The 16,380-nt window shown below is 35.9% G+C and overlaps 1 protein-coding gene and 1 pseudogene across 1 annotated transcript; both read right to left on the bottom strand.

Annotated features, from left to right (window-relative positions):
• Positions 1-5,381: 5,381 nt before the first annotated feature.
• Positions 5,382-5,738, bottom strand: LOC107871697 (receptor-like protein 56). Its single transcript, XM_016718601.2, has one exon. The coding sequence runs from the start codon at positions 5,736-5,738 to the stop codon at positions 5,382-5,384; it is 357 nt and encodes a 118-aa protein (XP_016574087.2).
• A 4,715-nt stretch (positions 5,739-10,453) lies between these two features.
• LOC107871699 lies at positions 10,454-14,465 on the bottom strand (annotated as a pseudogene).
• Between the last annotated feature and the right edge of the window lie 1,915 nt (positions 14,466-16,380).

The following is a 16,380-nucleotide window of genomic DNA, read 5'->3' as shown; positions in this document are numbered from 1 at the left end:
TATAAAACAGTTTCTGAAAAACACATGGGCACCTTCTGAAAACATGTAATCTGTCTGTAAATCTCAAACTCTAATCTGTGTATTACTTCTGAGTTAGGTGGTATCCGCTACAAGTCTGATATTCCACGGGAGATATGGAATCCGCCATTGACTCGGCGGGGAAGCCTCCAACCCGAGTATGCCGCAAGGGTTGAAGTTCCTGAATCTGATACGCCACACAACACTTAAGTCAGCATATAATAATATAGCCGGGTCGGCAAACCACGGTTTTAGGCAATGAGTTTCTTGAACTCAAGCCCTCTTCAGGGAACCACCTAACATCTCTGTAAGCCCATTTTTAACCTTTTCTGTACACGCAACATTCTAAATATCTAAAATCATGATAGTCAGAAATGTCTATTTTTCTGAGTCTGATATGGCATTGGTCTGAATTTGTATCGTCATACCAAGGCTTGTAAGACATGATTTCTGAACCATAATACATTAAGCTAAATCTTTCATTTAAAGCATAATTTAGACCACCAAAAACATGCAATTGATATAGAAGATTTCGTGTTTCGAAACTTAAGTCAAAATCATGCAAAAACTTCATCAACATATGGTGGTCTAGTGCCTTTAGCAAATCCATGCACTCTTTCATTACATGCATTATGAACATTAAACATTCATGCTAGATCCTCTCTTTAGTGATTTATAACCACCTTTAAATCATAAAAAGAGTTCAATCATTTCATATAGTGCTTTTCAAGGATGCATTGCAAAACAATTCATATGCTATGAGAAATCTGAAAAATTCATAATAAGAGGGAATTCACCGAAAATCATGCTCTCAATAAGAATTCATTCTTAAATACATGGTTTCATACATTCATATTCTCAAATCACTTTGGAAAGGTCAAAAGACAATGATGTTAAAACATTTAATACATGAATATATACATAGATTCAAAAACCCCATTCTAAAACATGATTTTCTATGCCCGTGAGAATTTAGGAAGACCCCGTGTACCTCTATTTTGGAAAATAATGGGTGCTTCTTGAAGCCTGTGGATTGGAGATTGCGAATCTCTAATCAATTTTGAAAATCCACGGTTAAATCTTGATTTATTTGGATTTTTAGTTTGAAACCCTTGGGAGTGTTCTTAAGAATTTTTAGATGAATGTAAATGTATTTTGGAGAATTGGGGACTGAATTTCGTGTTTATGGCTGAATAAGGGTGGGAAAAGGACCATTTTGCCCCAAAAACGAAGTGTTTAAGTCACTTGAAACCATAAGACATGCGCCGCATATGATATCGCCTATATTTACATAGGCACCGCATATGATATCGCCTATATTTACATAGGCGCCGCATATGATATCGCCTATATTTACATAGGCACCGCATATGCTTTCCAGTGGCCATGTGTGATTGGTTAGGCGATGCATACTAATTTGAAAGGCCATAACTTCTTGCTCGGGTGTCGGATTTTAGCAAAATTAGTATCGTTGGAAAGTTAATTCAAAGACCTATCATTTGACACATAGTAGGCTCTCTAATTCAATATATACAGAGAGTTATGGTCGATGGAAGCTGACATAAATTACAACATCCACTAAAACTTAATCGATCGAAATAGTTTCAACTCGTCCTTGAGTTGAAGGACCTCTATTGTGTAAATTCATGCTCAAATGGATTCACATACTACATAATTGATTAACATGCCAAATTGGCATAGGATTTAAGGCTCTGGGATTATCAACGCATCAGAGTCATGATTTTTATTCTAGTTTGAAATACGGGGTGTTACAGAAATACTATTATAACGAAGTTTGATTATATTAATTCATTCATTTATTTTTATATAATTTCCATCAAAACATTGCTTGCAATTTGAGCTGGATTTTTCTTTTCAAAAAAAAAAAAAACAACGACCTAGGCTGTCACCATCGTTTACTTGACTTGAGTCCCTTTCTCATTAGGAAATATATCCCTCTAGTGTCACTTGTATGGAAGTTACATGCAATTACTAGTCAACAAAATTTGATTCCTTAATTAGCCACTTTCTTCTTTTTATTTATTTATAATTTATGTATTTTAATGTTAAATAAAATGGTGCTATATATCTGGCCCCCGAGTTGTCACGACCCGAACTGAGGCCCTGGCCATGACGGGCATCTCGAACCATGAAGGTCCGAACACCCTTCTAACTTGAAGTCATATACACTATTCATACATAATTAAGGAAATGCAGAAATCTCAACAAAACGGAATCATGGTCATTAAAACTGATATAAACCTGATAATAGAAAATGACAATCCAAAACCATCTAACAACATCTGAAAAATGTCTGCGAATCTCGACTACATGATCATTGACACAATTTGAAAACTGGGACAAGGCCCCCAGTAGACCAAAACCATAATCTATAACAATTGTCTGAAAGTAAACAGAACTTCTAAAATATAGAAGGCTCACCAACTGAACACTGCAACTCTGACTAATAAGATCTACTGCTTATCTTGACCCCTAGACTGAGCCTCAGAACCTGAGAGATTGAGGGAAGGGGTCAATACAGTGTACTGGTATGCAAAGTAATCCAAAATAAAGCTTTTATATTAATAAAATAATGGAGAGCAATTTGTTAAAAACATCATGCATAAAACGGATTTCAAAACACATGGGCATCACTTTGATAATCCTGAAACCTTTCTGTCAATGCAATGTCTGATCTTCGTATTACTTCTGAGTTAGGTGGAACTCCCCTACAAGTCTGATATTCCACGAGCATTATGGAATCGGCCATTGACTCGGCAGGGAAGCTCCCAACCCTAGTGTGCCGCAAGAGTTGGAGTGTCTGAGTCTAATACGCCACAGGGCACTAGGCCAGCGTATAATATATACCCGGATCGACAAATCACAGTTTTGGGAAATGAGTTTTCTGAACCCATGCTTTCTTCGGGGAACCACCCTGAATATGAGTCATTCTGAAGTCTAAATCATGAAAGTCTGATTTCTATATTAGTCTAGTCTGTTGTAGCATTGTCAGATTTGGTATCGTCATACCAAGACTTGCAAGTCGTGTTTTTTGAGACATAATGCATTAAGCATGATCTTTCATTAAAACATAGTTCAGACCACCCAAACATTCAATTTAACAAAGAGAATTCATGTTCCGAAAACATAAGTCAAAACTATGCAAAATTTCTATCCTTTCAATAAACAAGTGGTGGTCATGTAATCTTTTGACAAACCATGCTACTCTTTGTTATATGCATATTCAACATTTATCAACATGCATAATCCTCTTTTTTTATTTCGAAATCATATTCAAGTCATAGCATAAATCAAGACATTTCATATCATACTTTCAAGATGCAATTTAGAACAATTCATATCGTATGAAATATGGGGAAATCATAACAAGAGAGGGGTTCATTATAATTCATTCTCTCAATTGAATATTCATCCTTTAAATACATGCTTACATATATATATAATTTCAAATCAATTTGGGGGAAGGCCTAAAGACCAAAACAATATCATCAATGCTTCTATAACATGAATATATTCATAAATCTGAAAAACCCTTTCTTAAAATCAATATTTCTATACCCATGAGATTTTAGGAAAACCCCGCATGCCTCTATTTAGAAAATTAAAGGATACTTCTTGATGTCTACGGCTTGGGGATTCCAAATCTCCAATTTGTTTCGAAAACCCACGGTTGAATCTTGAGTTATTTGGGATTCTTGTTTGAAATCCTAGGGAGAGTTCTTTGATAGATTTTGGTGAGAGTAGGTGTATTTTGGTGTAATAGGGATTAAATCCCATGTTCAAGATGTTAAGGGGCTGAAAAATACCTCAAATACCCTTAATGAGACCGGTATTAAAATATAACTGGGAGCCCGATTTCATAGGCCACCGCGACGCGCCACAATCACGGTGGCTCATTGGAAATTGACGAATGAGATTCTTAAGGTCACCGCGACGTGGAGCCATCGCGTTGTCCCACTGGTTGGGACCTGGAACTTCACTGCGACGCGCCACCATCGCGCTATGATACTGAAATTTGACAATTGCTAAATAGGCCCCCTCTGCAACGCACCAAGCACCAAGATAACAGTATTTTACGACTAGGACTTAAACTAGCCATAACTTCTTGCTCGGGTATTGGATTTGGGCGAATCTTATATCGATGAAAAATTTCATTTAATTTCCCACATGATAAAAATTCAAAATTAGGGAAATTATATATGGTTTAAACTTTACTCACTTTGGAAGTCAAAATAAATGAGGTTAAGTCTCTTAGACACTATTCTAGTCATTTAACCTAAGAGCATACTACACCAAGCTAACGCATGGACGATGCGGGGTCTTACACGATTCAAGGGCGGATTACATATACCTCGTGGGATTATAGAAATGTAGGGTGTACCATCTAGCTCAGAAGTAAGATGAAGAATAAGTTATGATTTTCAAAGGGGAGTTCAAAGTCTTTTAAAACATGCCCATGTGTTTTCATACATTATATGTAAAATATTTTATGAATTGCTCTCACTTATGTTGTATATAAATACATTATTTTGGATTGCTTTGCATACCAGTACATCTGTATTGACCCCTTATATTTCAGGATCTGAGACACAGTGCCCGGATCCCGTTAAACAGTAGATTGACTTGTCAGAAGTTTGCAGCTGGTGAGCCTCCCTTACTTCGGAAGGCCTGTATTAGAACTTATTATTATTATTTCATTTTGATTCATGGTCCGACTGGGGGCCTTGTCCCAGATGTCAGACAGATGTCCTTCAGTTGTTATTAGAGAATTCGCAGACGGATGTTGATGTTGTTAGAGGTTTATGATTTTCATTCCATATTGTTCAATTGAATTATGATATTGACCATGATTCCGTATTGTTTTATATTTCCGCATTTTCCTTCATATTATGTGAAAGTGTGTATGATTGCCAGATAGAGAAGGGCGCTCGGGCCTTCACGGTTCAGGATGCCCGTCACGGCTAGGGCCCCGGCTCGGATCGTGAAAATATTAATCTGGCAAGTGCTGAAAGAAGACCAAGCAAATCAATACAACATTCACTAGTATTAATGAACTTGAGAGGCACCAAGAACAACTCACACATACATTTGCATAATGAAATGTTACATAGTTAATGTCACCTTTTGGAGGCAAAAAAATCGTAACATGAATACATGAAAGACTCGACAAAATAGAACCAAACATTTCTCCAGTAGGGGTTTACCCGGAGGACTACAACCACTGCAACCAACACATTTGCATATGCCACAAGGAAGGAAATATAGAACGACTCCATATCTAAAAAAGAAGCATCATCTTCGCAGAAATTTGGTGCTGGGGGGTATATTGGAATCTCTTTAGACTACATGCAACTGATGTTCAATGGAAGACGACAAAGAAAAGGATTTCCCTCATAACTGCTTTCGTTAAAAGTTGCAAACTGCACAGAACGCTGTGGAGTTCTACCTGTTAGAATAGTATGTGCCACGGTAAAAACATCTAGAGTGGTCAACTTTAGAAGTTGAGTGGGAATACTCCCCGTCAAGTTGTTGTATGACAGGTCCAAACTCTCAATATTCTGGAGATTTGAGAATTCTGATGGTATTACTCCAGTAAAGTGGTTATGTGACAAGTTTAATGCATGAATCTCGGTAAGATTACTGAGTTCCTTCGGTATTTCACCACTTAACTGGTTGCAAGATAAATCAACTCCGGACATATAACTAATAATGTCGCCTTCATAGGAATAGGTATTATATGTTGAGAATTGATTCAAAGCCTGTTTTGTTAAGTTACTGCATAGGATACGTTTTACTGTTAGTTGAATAAGTCTTTCACTAGAGCTGAAAGAGTCTTTGTTAGGTTGCTATATTTTTGGATTCAGTTGCTACTTTTTCTGATATGGTTCCTAGTTTTTAGTCAAGTAGAGTCTTGGATCTTTTAGAGTTTGTAAGCCTATAAAAGGCAGAGATTTCCAGTTAATAAATGAATGCTCTTCAAAAAGATATTTCCTTCATCTTCTTTGCGCAACTCTTACTTTTCTAGTTGAACAACCTCTCTTTTCCTACATTTTGGTATCAGAGCTTGCGTTCGGTCTCTGACTGGGCGATAAAGAGATTAAGAAATAGTGAGGGAGTGAAATACAAGAAAAAGAAAAGGAGTTATGGCAGCAAATGGTATGTCCTCTTCTTCACAGCCGCTCATACCTGTCTTCAATGGTGAAAAGTATGAGTTTTGGAGTATCAAGATGAAGACTTTGTTTAGGTCTCAAGAATTGTGGGACATAGTCGAAGATGGGTTCGTTGATGTACAAGAGCCGGATGCAGAGGAAGAAAGGAGATTAAAAGAAATCAGAAAGTTGGACGCCAAAGCTTTGTTCTTTATTCAGCAAGCCGTTCATGAGACAATTTTCTCAAGAATTGCAGCAGCTGCTACCTCAAGAGATGCTTGGCTGACTTTGAAAACCGAGTTTCAAGGTTCCTCAAAGGTAATCACTGTGAAACTACAATCTCTTCGTCGTGATTTTGAAACATTGTTCATGAAAAACAGTGAATCTGTGCAAGATTTTTTATCAAGAGTTAGCGGAATTGTAAGTCAAATGAAATCATATGGTGAAGAGGTAGGCGATGAAATTGTAGTTTCAAAAGTTTTAAGAAGTTTACCTTCAAAATTTGATCATGTGGTTGCAGCCATAGAGGAATCAAAAGACTTATCTGTGTTTTCATTTGATCAATTAATGGGTTCTTTGCAATCTCATGAATCACGGATCAATAAGTCAACAGAGAGGACTGAAGAACAAGCTTTTCAAGTGAAGGAACAGCCTCAAATTCAGAATGAGAAGTCACTAGAACAAGGAGTACAAGGACGTGGCAGAGGATCTTTTAGAGGCAGAGGGCGTGGTAGAGGTAGAAGCCAATCCAAGTGGACAAATAGCCGTAGAAATGGAGTGCAATGTTACAATTGTCACAGGTTTGGCCATATAGAAGCTAACTGCTGGTACAAAAATGATCAAGCTGGTTATGTTGAGGAAGAGGAAGAAGAAAGCATGCTTTTCATGGCTCGCTCTACCACCATAGATCTTAAGACTGATGTTTGGTTTGTTGATAGTGGCTGCAACCATCACATGACTGGTGACAGAAAAGGGTTTAAAGAGTTAGATGAGACCAAAAAGAGGCGAATTTGGCTTGGAGATAATAAGGAAATTCAAGTCGAAGGTGAAGGTATTGTTGCTGTCCAAACTAGTCAAGGTAAAGTGAAACTTATTCAAAATGTTTTATTTGCTCCTAGTTTGGCACATAACTTGCTAAGTGTTGGGCAATTGTTGAATAGTGGATTCTCTGTCTTGTTTGATGATAGCTCATGTGTTATTAAGAATAAAAATTCAGGTCAAATCTTAGCAAGTATTCGTATGACAGAGAATAAAATGTTTCCACTTGAAGTTTCAAAAGTCGAACAAGCCCTTGTTGTTAGTGAGAAAAATCTTGAAGAGTCTAAGTTGTGGCATTTGCGTTATGGACACTTGAATATGAGTGGATTGAGATTGCTTAGTCAAAATAAGATGGTTCATGGTTTGCCAAATATAGGACCTGTTGAAAATGTATGTGAAGGTTGTATATATGGCAAGGAACATAGAAAATCTTTTCCTGTTGGAAGATCTTTCAGAGCTACTAGTTGTCTTGAAATTGTTCACGCAGATTTATGTGGTCCTATGAACACAGAATCACTTGCTGGTTCTTGATATTTTCTGTTATTAACTGATGATTACAGTCGGATGAGTTGGGTATATTTTTTGAAACTCAAATCAAAAACTTTTGCAAGCTTCAAAAAATTCAAGGCGCTGGTGGAAAACCAAGTCGGTAACAAAGTTAGGGTTCTTCGTACTGACAGAGGAGGTGAATTCTTATCCCAAGAATTTAAGGTGTTTTGTGAAGAAAATGGCATTCACAGGGAATTAACTGCACCTTATACTCCGGAGCAAAATGGGATTGCTGAGCGGAAGAATCGAACTGTAATGGAGATGGCTAGGAGCATGTTGAAGAGTAAGGATCTTCCAAATTAGTTTTGGGCTGAAGCTGTTCATACTGCAGTTTATCTGCTAAACATTTCTCCGACAAAAGCAGTTATGGGTCGAACACCTTTTGAAATCTGTAAAGGTAGAAAGCCATGGGTAAGTCATTTGAGAATTTTCGGTTGTATTGCATATGCTTTGATAAATTCTCAACATCATAAAAAGCTTGATGAAAAATCTGAAAAATGCATTTTCTTTGGATATTGCTCTGAATCCAAAGCTTTTAGATTGTATAATCCCACAAATGGTAAAGTGATTATTAGAAGAGATGTTGTATTTGATGAGAACGCCTGCTGGAAATGGGAAAGCAACAATCAAAGCTCACAAGTTGCAGTGGGAAATGAAGCCATTCCTGGTGAAGTAGTAAGTCAACCTCTTGCTGATACACCAAGCCACTCTTCAGGAAATTCCAGCAACATCAGTCCAAGTGGTAGCAGCCCAACATTGATGGTGCCTGACTCAGAAGATTCTGATGAAACTCCTCCACAGAAGTTTAGGTCGCTGTCAGATATTTATGAAACATGTACCTTTGCTTTATTTGGTGCAGATCCAGCTAGTTTTAAGGAAGCTTCAACAAAAATGGAATGGAGGTGTGCAATGGAAGAAGAGCTTATGGCAATAAGAAAGAATGGGACATGGGACTTGGTGGACCTTCCAGATGGAAAAAATGTTATCGGATTAAAATGGGTGTTCAAGACAAAATACCATGTTGACGGGAGCGTGCAGAAACACAAAGCCAGATTGGTCGCAAAAGGATATTCGCAGCAACAAGGTATTGACTTTGACGAGACTTTCTCTCCAGTTGCTCGCTTTGAAACAATAAGAATCGTTTTAGCTTTGGCTGTACAATTAAAATGGAAGGTTTATCAATTTGATGTTAAGTCTGCATTCCTTAATGGCGATTTGGAAGAAGAAGTGTATGTGACACAACCAGATGGCTATGTGGAGAAAGGAAAGGAGAACAAAGTATACAAGTTGAAGAAAGCACTCTATGGGCTAAAACAAGCTCCTCGCGCTTGGTATAGCAAAATCGACTCACATTTCAGAGAAAATGGATTTGAAAGAAGTAAGAATGAACCAACTTTATATGTGAAAAAATATGGAAAAAATGATCTTTTGATGGTGTGTTTGTATATTGATGATATGATCTATATGGGCTCATCTCACTCTCTTGTATGTGATTTCAAATCTTCTATGATGGAAAAATTTGAAATGACTGATTTGGGAGTGTTGCACTATTTTCTTGGACTTGAAGTGAAGCAGGAAGAAGATGGAATTTTCATTTCACAAAGGAAGTATGCCATTGATCTTCTCAAAAGATTTAATTTGCTTAATTGCAAAACAGTGGCTACTCCTATGAATGTAAATGAGAAGCTGCAACTTGATGATGATATTGAAAAAGCTGATGGAAGTTATTTTAGAAGCTTAGTTGGAGGCTTAATTTATTTGACGCACACTCGTCCTGATATATCATTTTCTGTTGGAATGATTTCAAGGTTTATGCATAGGCCTTCAAAGCATCATCTTGGAGCAGCTAAAAGAGTCTTGCGCTATGTTGCTGGAACTACAGGATTTGGACTATGGTACTTTCGAAGTTCCAATTTTAATCTCTATGGTTATTCAGATAGTGATTATGGGAGATGTTTGGATGATAGAAAGAGTGTTTCCGGGAACCTTTTCACTCTTGGTTCTGCAGCTATTACTTGGAGCTCAAAGAAACAACCAACAGCAGCGTTGTCTACTTCCGAGGCTGAATATGTCGCAGCAGCATCTTCAACATGCCAAGCATTGTGGCTCAGGAAAATACTTGCTGATCTTCACCAAGAACAAAAGGGGGCAACAAAAATTTTCTGTGATAATCTATCAGCAATTGCAATGGCTAAAAATCCTGTTTGTCACGGAAGATCGAAGCACATAGATATTCGGCACCATTTCATCCGTGAACTTGTTGCAGAAGGGCTGATTGAGTTGAAGAGTTGTAGCACCGAAGAACAAGTGGCAGATATTCTTACTAAAGCACTTCCTCCAGCAAAGCACAATTACTTTATGTTACGCCTCGGCATATGTGATTTTGAATCAAGGGGGAGTGTTGAGAATTGATTCAAAGCCTGTTTTGTTAAGTTACTGCATAGGATACGTTTTACTGTTAGTTGAATAAGTCTTTCACTAGAGTTGAAAGAGTCTTTGTTAGGTTGCTATATTTTTGGATTCAGTTGCTACTTTTTCTGATATGGTTCCTAGTTTTTAGTCAAGTAGAGTCTTGGATCTTTTAGAGTTTGTAAGCCTATAAAAGGCAGAGATTTCCAGTTAATAAATGAATGCTCTTCAAAAAGATATTTCCTTCATCTTCTTTGCGCAACTCTTACTTTTCTAGTTGAACAACCTCTCTTTTCCTACATTATATTTGGTCGTAAACTCTGCTCTAACCCATGCATAGATATCTTGAAACACAAGCTGTCGATTGAATGAGATCATTGAGTATTCCATGTTTATCAAGGCATCTCCTCCAAACTTCTCGAATCCGCCATATCCAAAAATGTGGTATGGAAGTCCTACTGTGATTGATGCTTGTTGCATTATGTTTCCCAAGCAATGTGGTATAGGTCCCGAGAGATCATTATGAGAGAGATCCAGAATTCTTAAGTAACTTGCATGACATAACAGTGGAGGTATGGTGCCTTGAAGACGATTTCCTTTCAGTAGTAAGATGGTTATGTCAGAAGTACTGCCCAACCATTTTGGAATCGAACCACTGAAATTGTTGTCTCTTAGATCTAACAGCTGTAAATATGAGCTGTTTGAGAACATGTTGAATTCCCCTTGTAACTTGTTTTTGCTCAAATGCACATGTTTTAGGTCTCGGAAAGCACTGAAACACGATGGAATCATGACAACAAGGTTGTTTTCAGAGAGGTCTAACACCTCAGGTCCTTCAAGTCTGCAATAATCAGGTGGAATATGACCCTTTAGATGGTTTCTGGACAATCCAAGGTATTTTAAGGAGGAGATATTACCAAGCCACGCTGGTATGTTTCCTGACAAATTATTGTCACTTAAATCCAGTATACTTAAAAAAGGAGCAGTTACTAACTTCTGCGGAATTGGGCCGGAGAAGTTGTTCCCATCCAAGTACAAATATTCCAAATTGTTAATGTCAGCTAAAGCTGGAAATATTTCCCCATCCAACAAATTATTCGACAATCTCAGAAAATATAACTTGGATCCTTTACGAGCCAATCCTATTGGAAGCTCTCCTTTTAACTTATTGTATGACAAATCCAAGGCTTCAAGGTTTTTCATGTCAGCAAAACTAACCCTCAAGCATATTGTTGGACATTAATAACATAGATAGTTTCGGGAAGATGGAACCAATGTTAGAGGGTAGTTCTCCTTGAATCTTGTTGTTTGAGATATCCAAAGCTTTCAGATTAGGAAGGAACGGTAATCGAAGAGATCCAGTGAATGCATTTCCATCCAAGTAAACCTCTCCAAGTCTAGAATTGTTTTACAATAACCAATTTGGAAAGTCTCCACCAATGTTGCATTTCAATAGACCAAGAAGTCTCAAAATGATGCTGATAATGAAGGAAACTTGGTATTTGAGAGCAGTTGGATAAAGTCAAGGCTTCCAATTGAAATTTTGGGATCCAACTTTTAGAAGTAGTTTGTACAATCACCGAGTTTTCGGAAGCAGAGACAAACTTAAGTTTGGAATGGTTAGCAAATGACTCGAATGAAATTGGTATTTCAAAGTTGTTGTTTGCTATCAAGAGGTATTCAAGGGACAAGAGACTTGAAAGTGGGGATGAGGCAATGTTTCCAGTAAATTGATTGTCAGTGAGATCAATTACCCGTAGAAATGTTAAGTTTCCAAGACATGGAGGGAGTTTTCCACTGAATCTGTTGCCGTTGAGACATAGTTCTTCAAGATATTTGAGATCACACAAGCCTATAAATTGATCAAGTAGATAATTGTTATACATGTTCTATTTTGTTGTTACATAGATACTATAGGAAAAACACGAACCCCCCACAGTAACTCAAGAGATGAAAAGGCTAAGTAGGAAAAGTAAGAGAAAGTAGACTAAGCCAGAATTTCATCGTAGACTATACATCTTCTCCTAATCGAGTGCTTAGATTTTAAACTGCTAATGTTAATTCTTCATTTGCTCGAATTTTCAAAAGAAGCTCTTCTCAAAACATTTCAAGAAATATAATAATCTCCCTTACTCTTCAAACAAAATAATCATCACTTCATGCATTAAATGTGAAAATGAAATGTCTGAAATTACCTTGAAGAGGTAGGGTTCCATTGAGGTCGCATTGAGCTACCGACAACACTTTAAGGGACGACATTACACCACCGCTCCTGAGAAAGTTCTCATCCAATATGTTCCGTTCCAACAGTAAGTACTCTATATTTCTTAAGGCTCCCAATTCTTACATGCAAAAGAAACATTTAAGAATCATTAACATATATATGCTTTTGATGGAGTACCAATTAGATATTTCTATACAGCAAGACCGGGATATGATAAAAATCAACTGAATGAAGAATCTTCCAGAAATATATGTGCCTTCATTTGGTAGAAAACTCCGGAACTGGTTGGCCCTTATATCGAGCTTCTTCAATACCATCCTAGATGTATTTATCTCTGTCCAGGAATCATAATAATTATGTTAGGAAGCTACTGAGAAAAAGTAACGGATTTTCAAGAAAATTGCATGTTTACTTACGTAGAGTAGAGAAAACGTTTTCAAGATCTAGAGAGTTAACGCTCAAATCTAGGATTTCCAGCTTGTCTAACCCTGACAATCTAGGATTTAGTTAGAATATGTTTATTCTTCTGAAGAAGACTACTAATTCAAAGAGGCAAACCATATGTTAGAACCTGATCCAGTTTTGTTGTGTGTGAACCATATGCCGGAACCTGATCTCATGTCCTTACGTGAGAGGTTCAATGACTTGAGAGATGAAAGTTGACTAATAGGCTCAAAGATGCTGTGATTGAATCTGTTCCCTGACAAATCAAGTACTTCCAGATTTCTCAGTCGTCTCAGTTTTCGAAACCTGTTACCAAATTAGCAAGAAACTTAAAATGGGCATGCTAAATTTTGTGACAGTGCCAAGTTTTCAAGAGTCAAAATAGATTTACTTTTAAGTTAACATTGTTAAACCTTGGAAGTTGAGCTTGGTGTGACCATACTTCCTATTTGGATTGGTAGAACCATTTTTCGGATATGTAGTACTCTCCATCCGTTTCATTTTATATGACAATTTATTTTGTTTTAGTCCGTTCAAAAACTACAACACCTCTTCATATTTGAAAACTTTTTGAACTTTAAATTTTTCTTTGTACTTTTGATGACATGTTCTTGTAACCATAGAATTATCATAACTTGTTTACAACCACAAGCTTTAAGATACCTTTGGTATGCACCAAATGTCATTCATTTTTTTGTTCTATTCCTTGAAGAAAAACATTGTACCTAGTCAAACATCACCATATAAAATAAAACGGAGGGAGCGTATATAGAGAAAACGAACCTTCATTCTTCACCCAACCGGCCAAGTAATGTCCAGGTAGGAGCAGAGCTTTGAGATTTTTGAAGGGAACAAATAAAGATGCATTGAAAAGCCAGTTCCCCAAAATATCATCAGTATATGTACCATTACTAAGTTTTTCTTCCTTAGCAATAATGGACAACTCTACAACTCTTCTGGTGGTGTTGCTGCAGACAATTCCCTCCCATCGACAACAATCCGAGGTTTCATTAGCCCCCCACGATGACAAATAGTCGTCGCCGCTTGTACTGTAATTTATGTTTGCTTTGAGTTGCAATAGAGCAGTCCTTTCTTCATTCCAACAACAATAACAACACCTCCATCCATTTGCCAAGAGCAAAATCAACAACCACAAGTATACTATCTTGCTATTAGTCATATTCTGCTTCTTAACCTACAATGCCACTGAATATTGACAAGAACATAAGATATATTCAGACTATATAAGAAGAGAAGCTTGCTTTTTACTTGTGCTGAGAGGTAGCAGGTACCTCTGGAATTAGTCAAGGTACGTGCAAGTTATCCCGGACACTACGGTAATCATAAAGTATACAAGAAGGAGAAGTTGATAATTTCTAAAATCTATATATATTCTTATAAACTCAAAAGAGAAAAAACACTTTCTTTGCATAAATACTATCCATTTAGGTCCACCTATAGATTCCTAGTGAAAATTGAAGATCATACATATGGTTAGATTCTTGTGGATTGTTTGATAATTAGAGAGTAACTATGTATAACCTTTCTCATGAAGAAAATTTTAGTGTAATAATTGATGTAGTTTGGGAGTGAAATTTTCAACTACTTTTCTTGTTATGTCCCTTGCATCTTTATTATTATTTTAACGCCTTCTTCTTGTGCATCTATATTTTGCTGTAATCTAATAATCTATAATCTATATTTATAATCTATAATCTATAATTTATATCTATAATCTATATTTATAATCTATAATATATTAAAAGTGAGAAGACGCTTAAAAAAGGTGATTTGAATTTTTTGTCTTTTATTAAGACACTATGCAATAGACAAAATCGTCTTTTCACCTATTTTCCTTCAATATATGAGAAAAATCCTGATAAAATAAACATATGGAAAATTAAGAATCCTAAACTACATAAAATATATAAATCCTAAAATATTTATGAATCCTAAAATATATGAAAATAAATTAACAGTCCAAAAATAATATATGTAAAAATCACATTAAATTCTTTTTTACCTTTTTCAATGTTTACTTTTGATTGCAAATAAGTTCGTCTAGGGTTTTAACGTTTTCTTTTGATTGCAAATAAGTTCGTCTGGGGTTTTAAACTTTTATATTTGATGCCTTTTTTTATTTATTTGTTTAAATTTATCTTCAAAATAAGCTTTTTTTTAATTGTTGCTTTAAATTAGGCTTAACAAAATTGAAGATCTTTAACTTCTCTAATGATTTTTCCATAGCTTTTTATTATTTATATTTGTCTTCATAAATAAATCGATATTGATTGATTCTTTAATATGTTTGTGCAGATGAAGAAAGATTTATATGAAACATGCAATAAAACTTCGTATCGATTATAAGGTATCGATTACAAGTGAATTTAAGATATGTTTTTTCTATTCTAAATTTTATTTTTTATTTATATTAGTTCTACTTCTTATTAAGGCGTAATTCATGTTAATACTCTTTTGTCAAAATCATACTTACATTAAAAAAAAAACTCTTGATATAAAAATAAAGTGAAAATTGTGATTTCTCATAATAGCAAACAAATCATAGTGTCAAACAAATCATAGTGTCAAATAAGTATTAAACAAAGTCATTAGTTGGCTAGAAGATAAAACACAATGGTAATTAGAGATTTTATGCTTCAGTAAATCAAATTTATAACCGATTTTATTTTTTCATCAGGGATAATTTGAATTGTTCATTTAACATTTTAGTATCGTCATCAAGACTCTAAAGTATCTTTTCCTTTCAAAGTATAATATTAAATAATGGATATTTCAATGTCATAATTTTTTCAATTTTTTATCCATATCTTTATTTTATAATTTATAATTATTTATCATGAATTAGAAGATGCATAAAATGGAATGAGATTTTATATGCCTTTGTGGGAATACACTGGGTTTATTGTTGGTTGTTCTCTCCAAAAGTTCAAAAAAGTCTTTTTCAAAAAGGTATGGTCAAACACAACTCCAACTTCAAATATATTTGGCGTCTGTAGCACTTATTTCAGTGGACCATAGACATAACTGGCTCATTGATCAGAATACATTTCTTTCAAACCACTACTTGCACTGAAGAAAATTTTTCAGTCACTAATTAATGATGTGGTTATTTGTCCCTTTCAGTAGTCCAGTGCCTATATTTTCCTCTCATTTAACATCAACTTCATTCATTTCCTTTTAATTTAAAGTGATCTGGCAAAGAAGAATTCCATAATGGAAGGCCTTGACTAGTTGACTATCACCATCGAACACAAACTTCGATTTTCTTGCACCGATATTATGCAATGAACAAGTGATTATCTTACGACTGAGAATACAATAACTTACCTAGTGTAATACCAGAAGTGGGGTCGGGGGAGGGTGGTGTGCGCTACCTTACCCTACTTTATGAAGATGGAGAAACTGTTTCCGATAGACCCTGTCTTACCACTGAGAATAAGTGACGTAATTTCAAGCACCCAAACTGTTTTGGAACATACACGACTACCTGTTCCACTGATGTGTAAT

This window comes from Capsicum annuum, chromosome 12, assembly GCF_002878395.1.
Source record: "Capsicum annuum cultivar UCD-10X-F1 chromosome 12, UCD10Xv1.1, whole genome shotgun sequence".
NCBI classification, from domain to species: Eukaryota; Viridiplantae; Streptophyta; class Magnoliopsida; order Solanales; family Solanaceae; genus Capsicum; species Capsicum annuum.
The sequence above is the reverse complement of the archived record's forward strand: the minus strand, read 5'-3'. Positions and strand labels throughout refer to the sequence as shown.

Excerpts from the sequence above, each read along its gene's own strand:
- LOC107871697 (XM_016718601.2), bottom strand. The coding sequence starts at position 5,738 with ATGTCCGGAGTTGATTTATCTTGCAACCAGTTAAGTGGTGAAATACCG.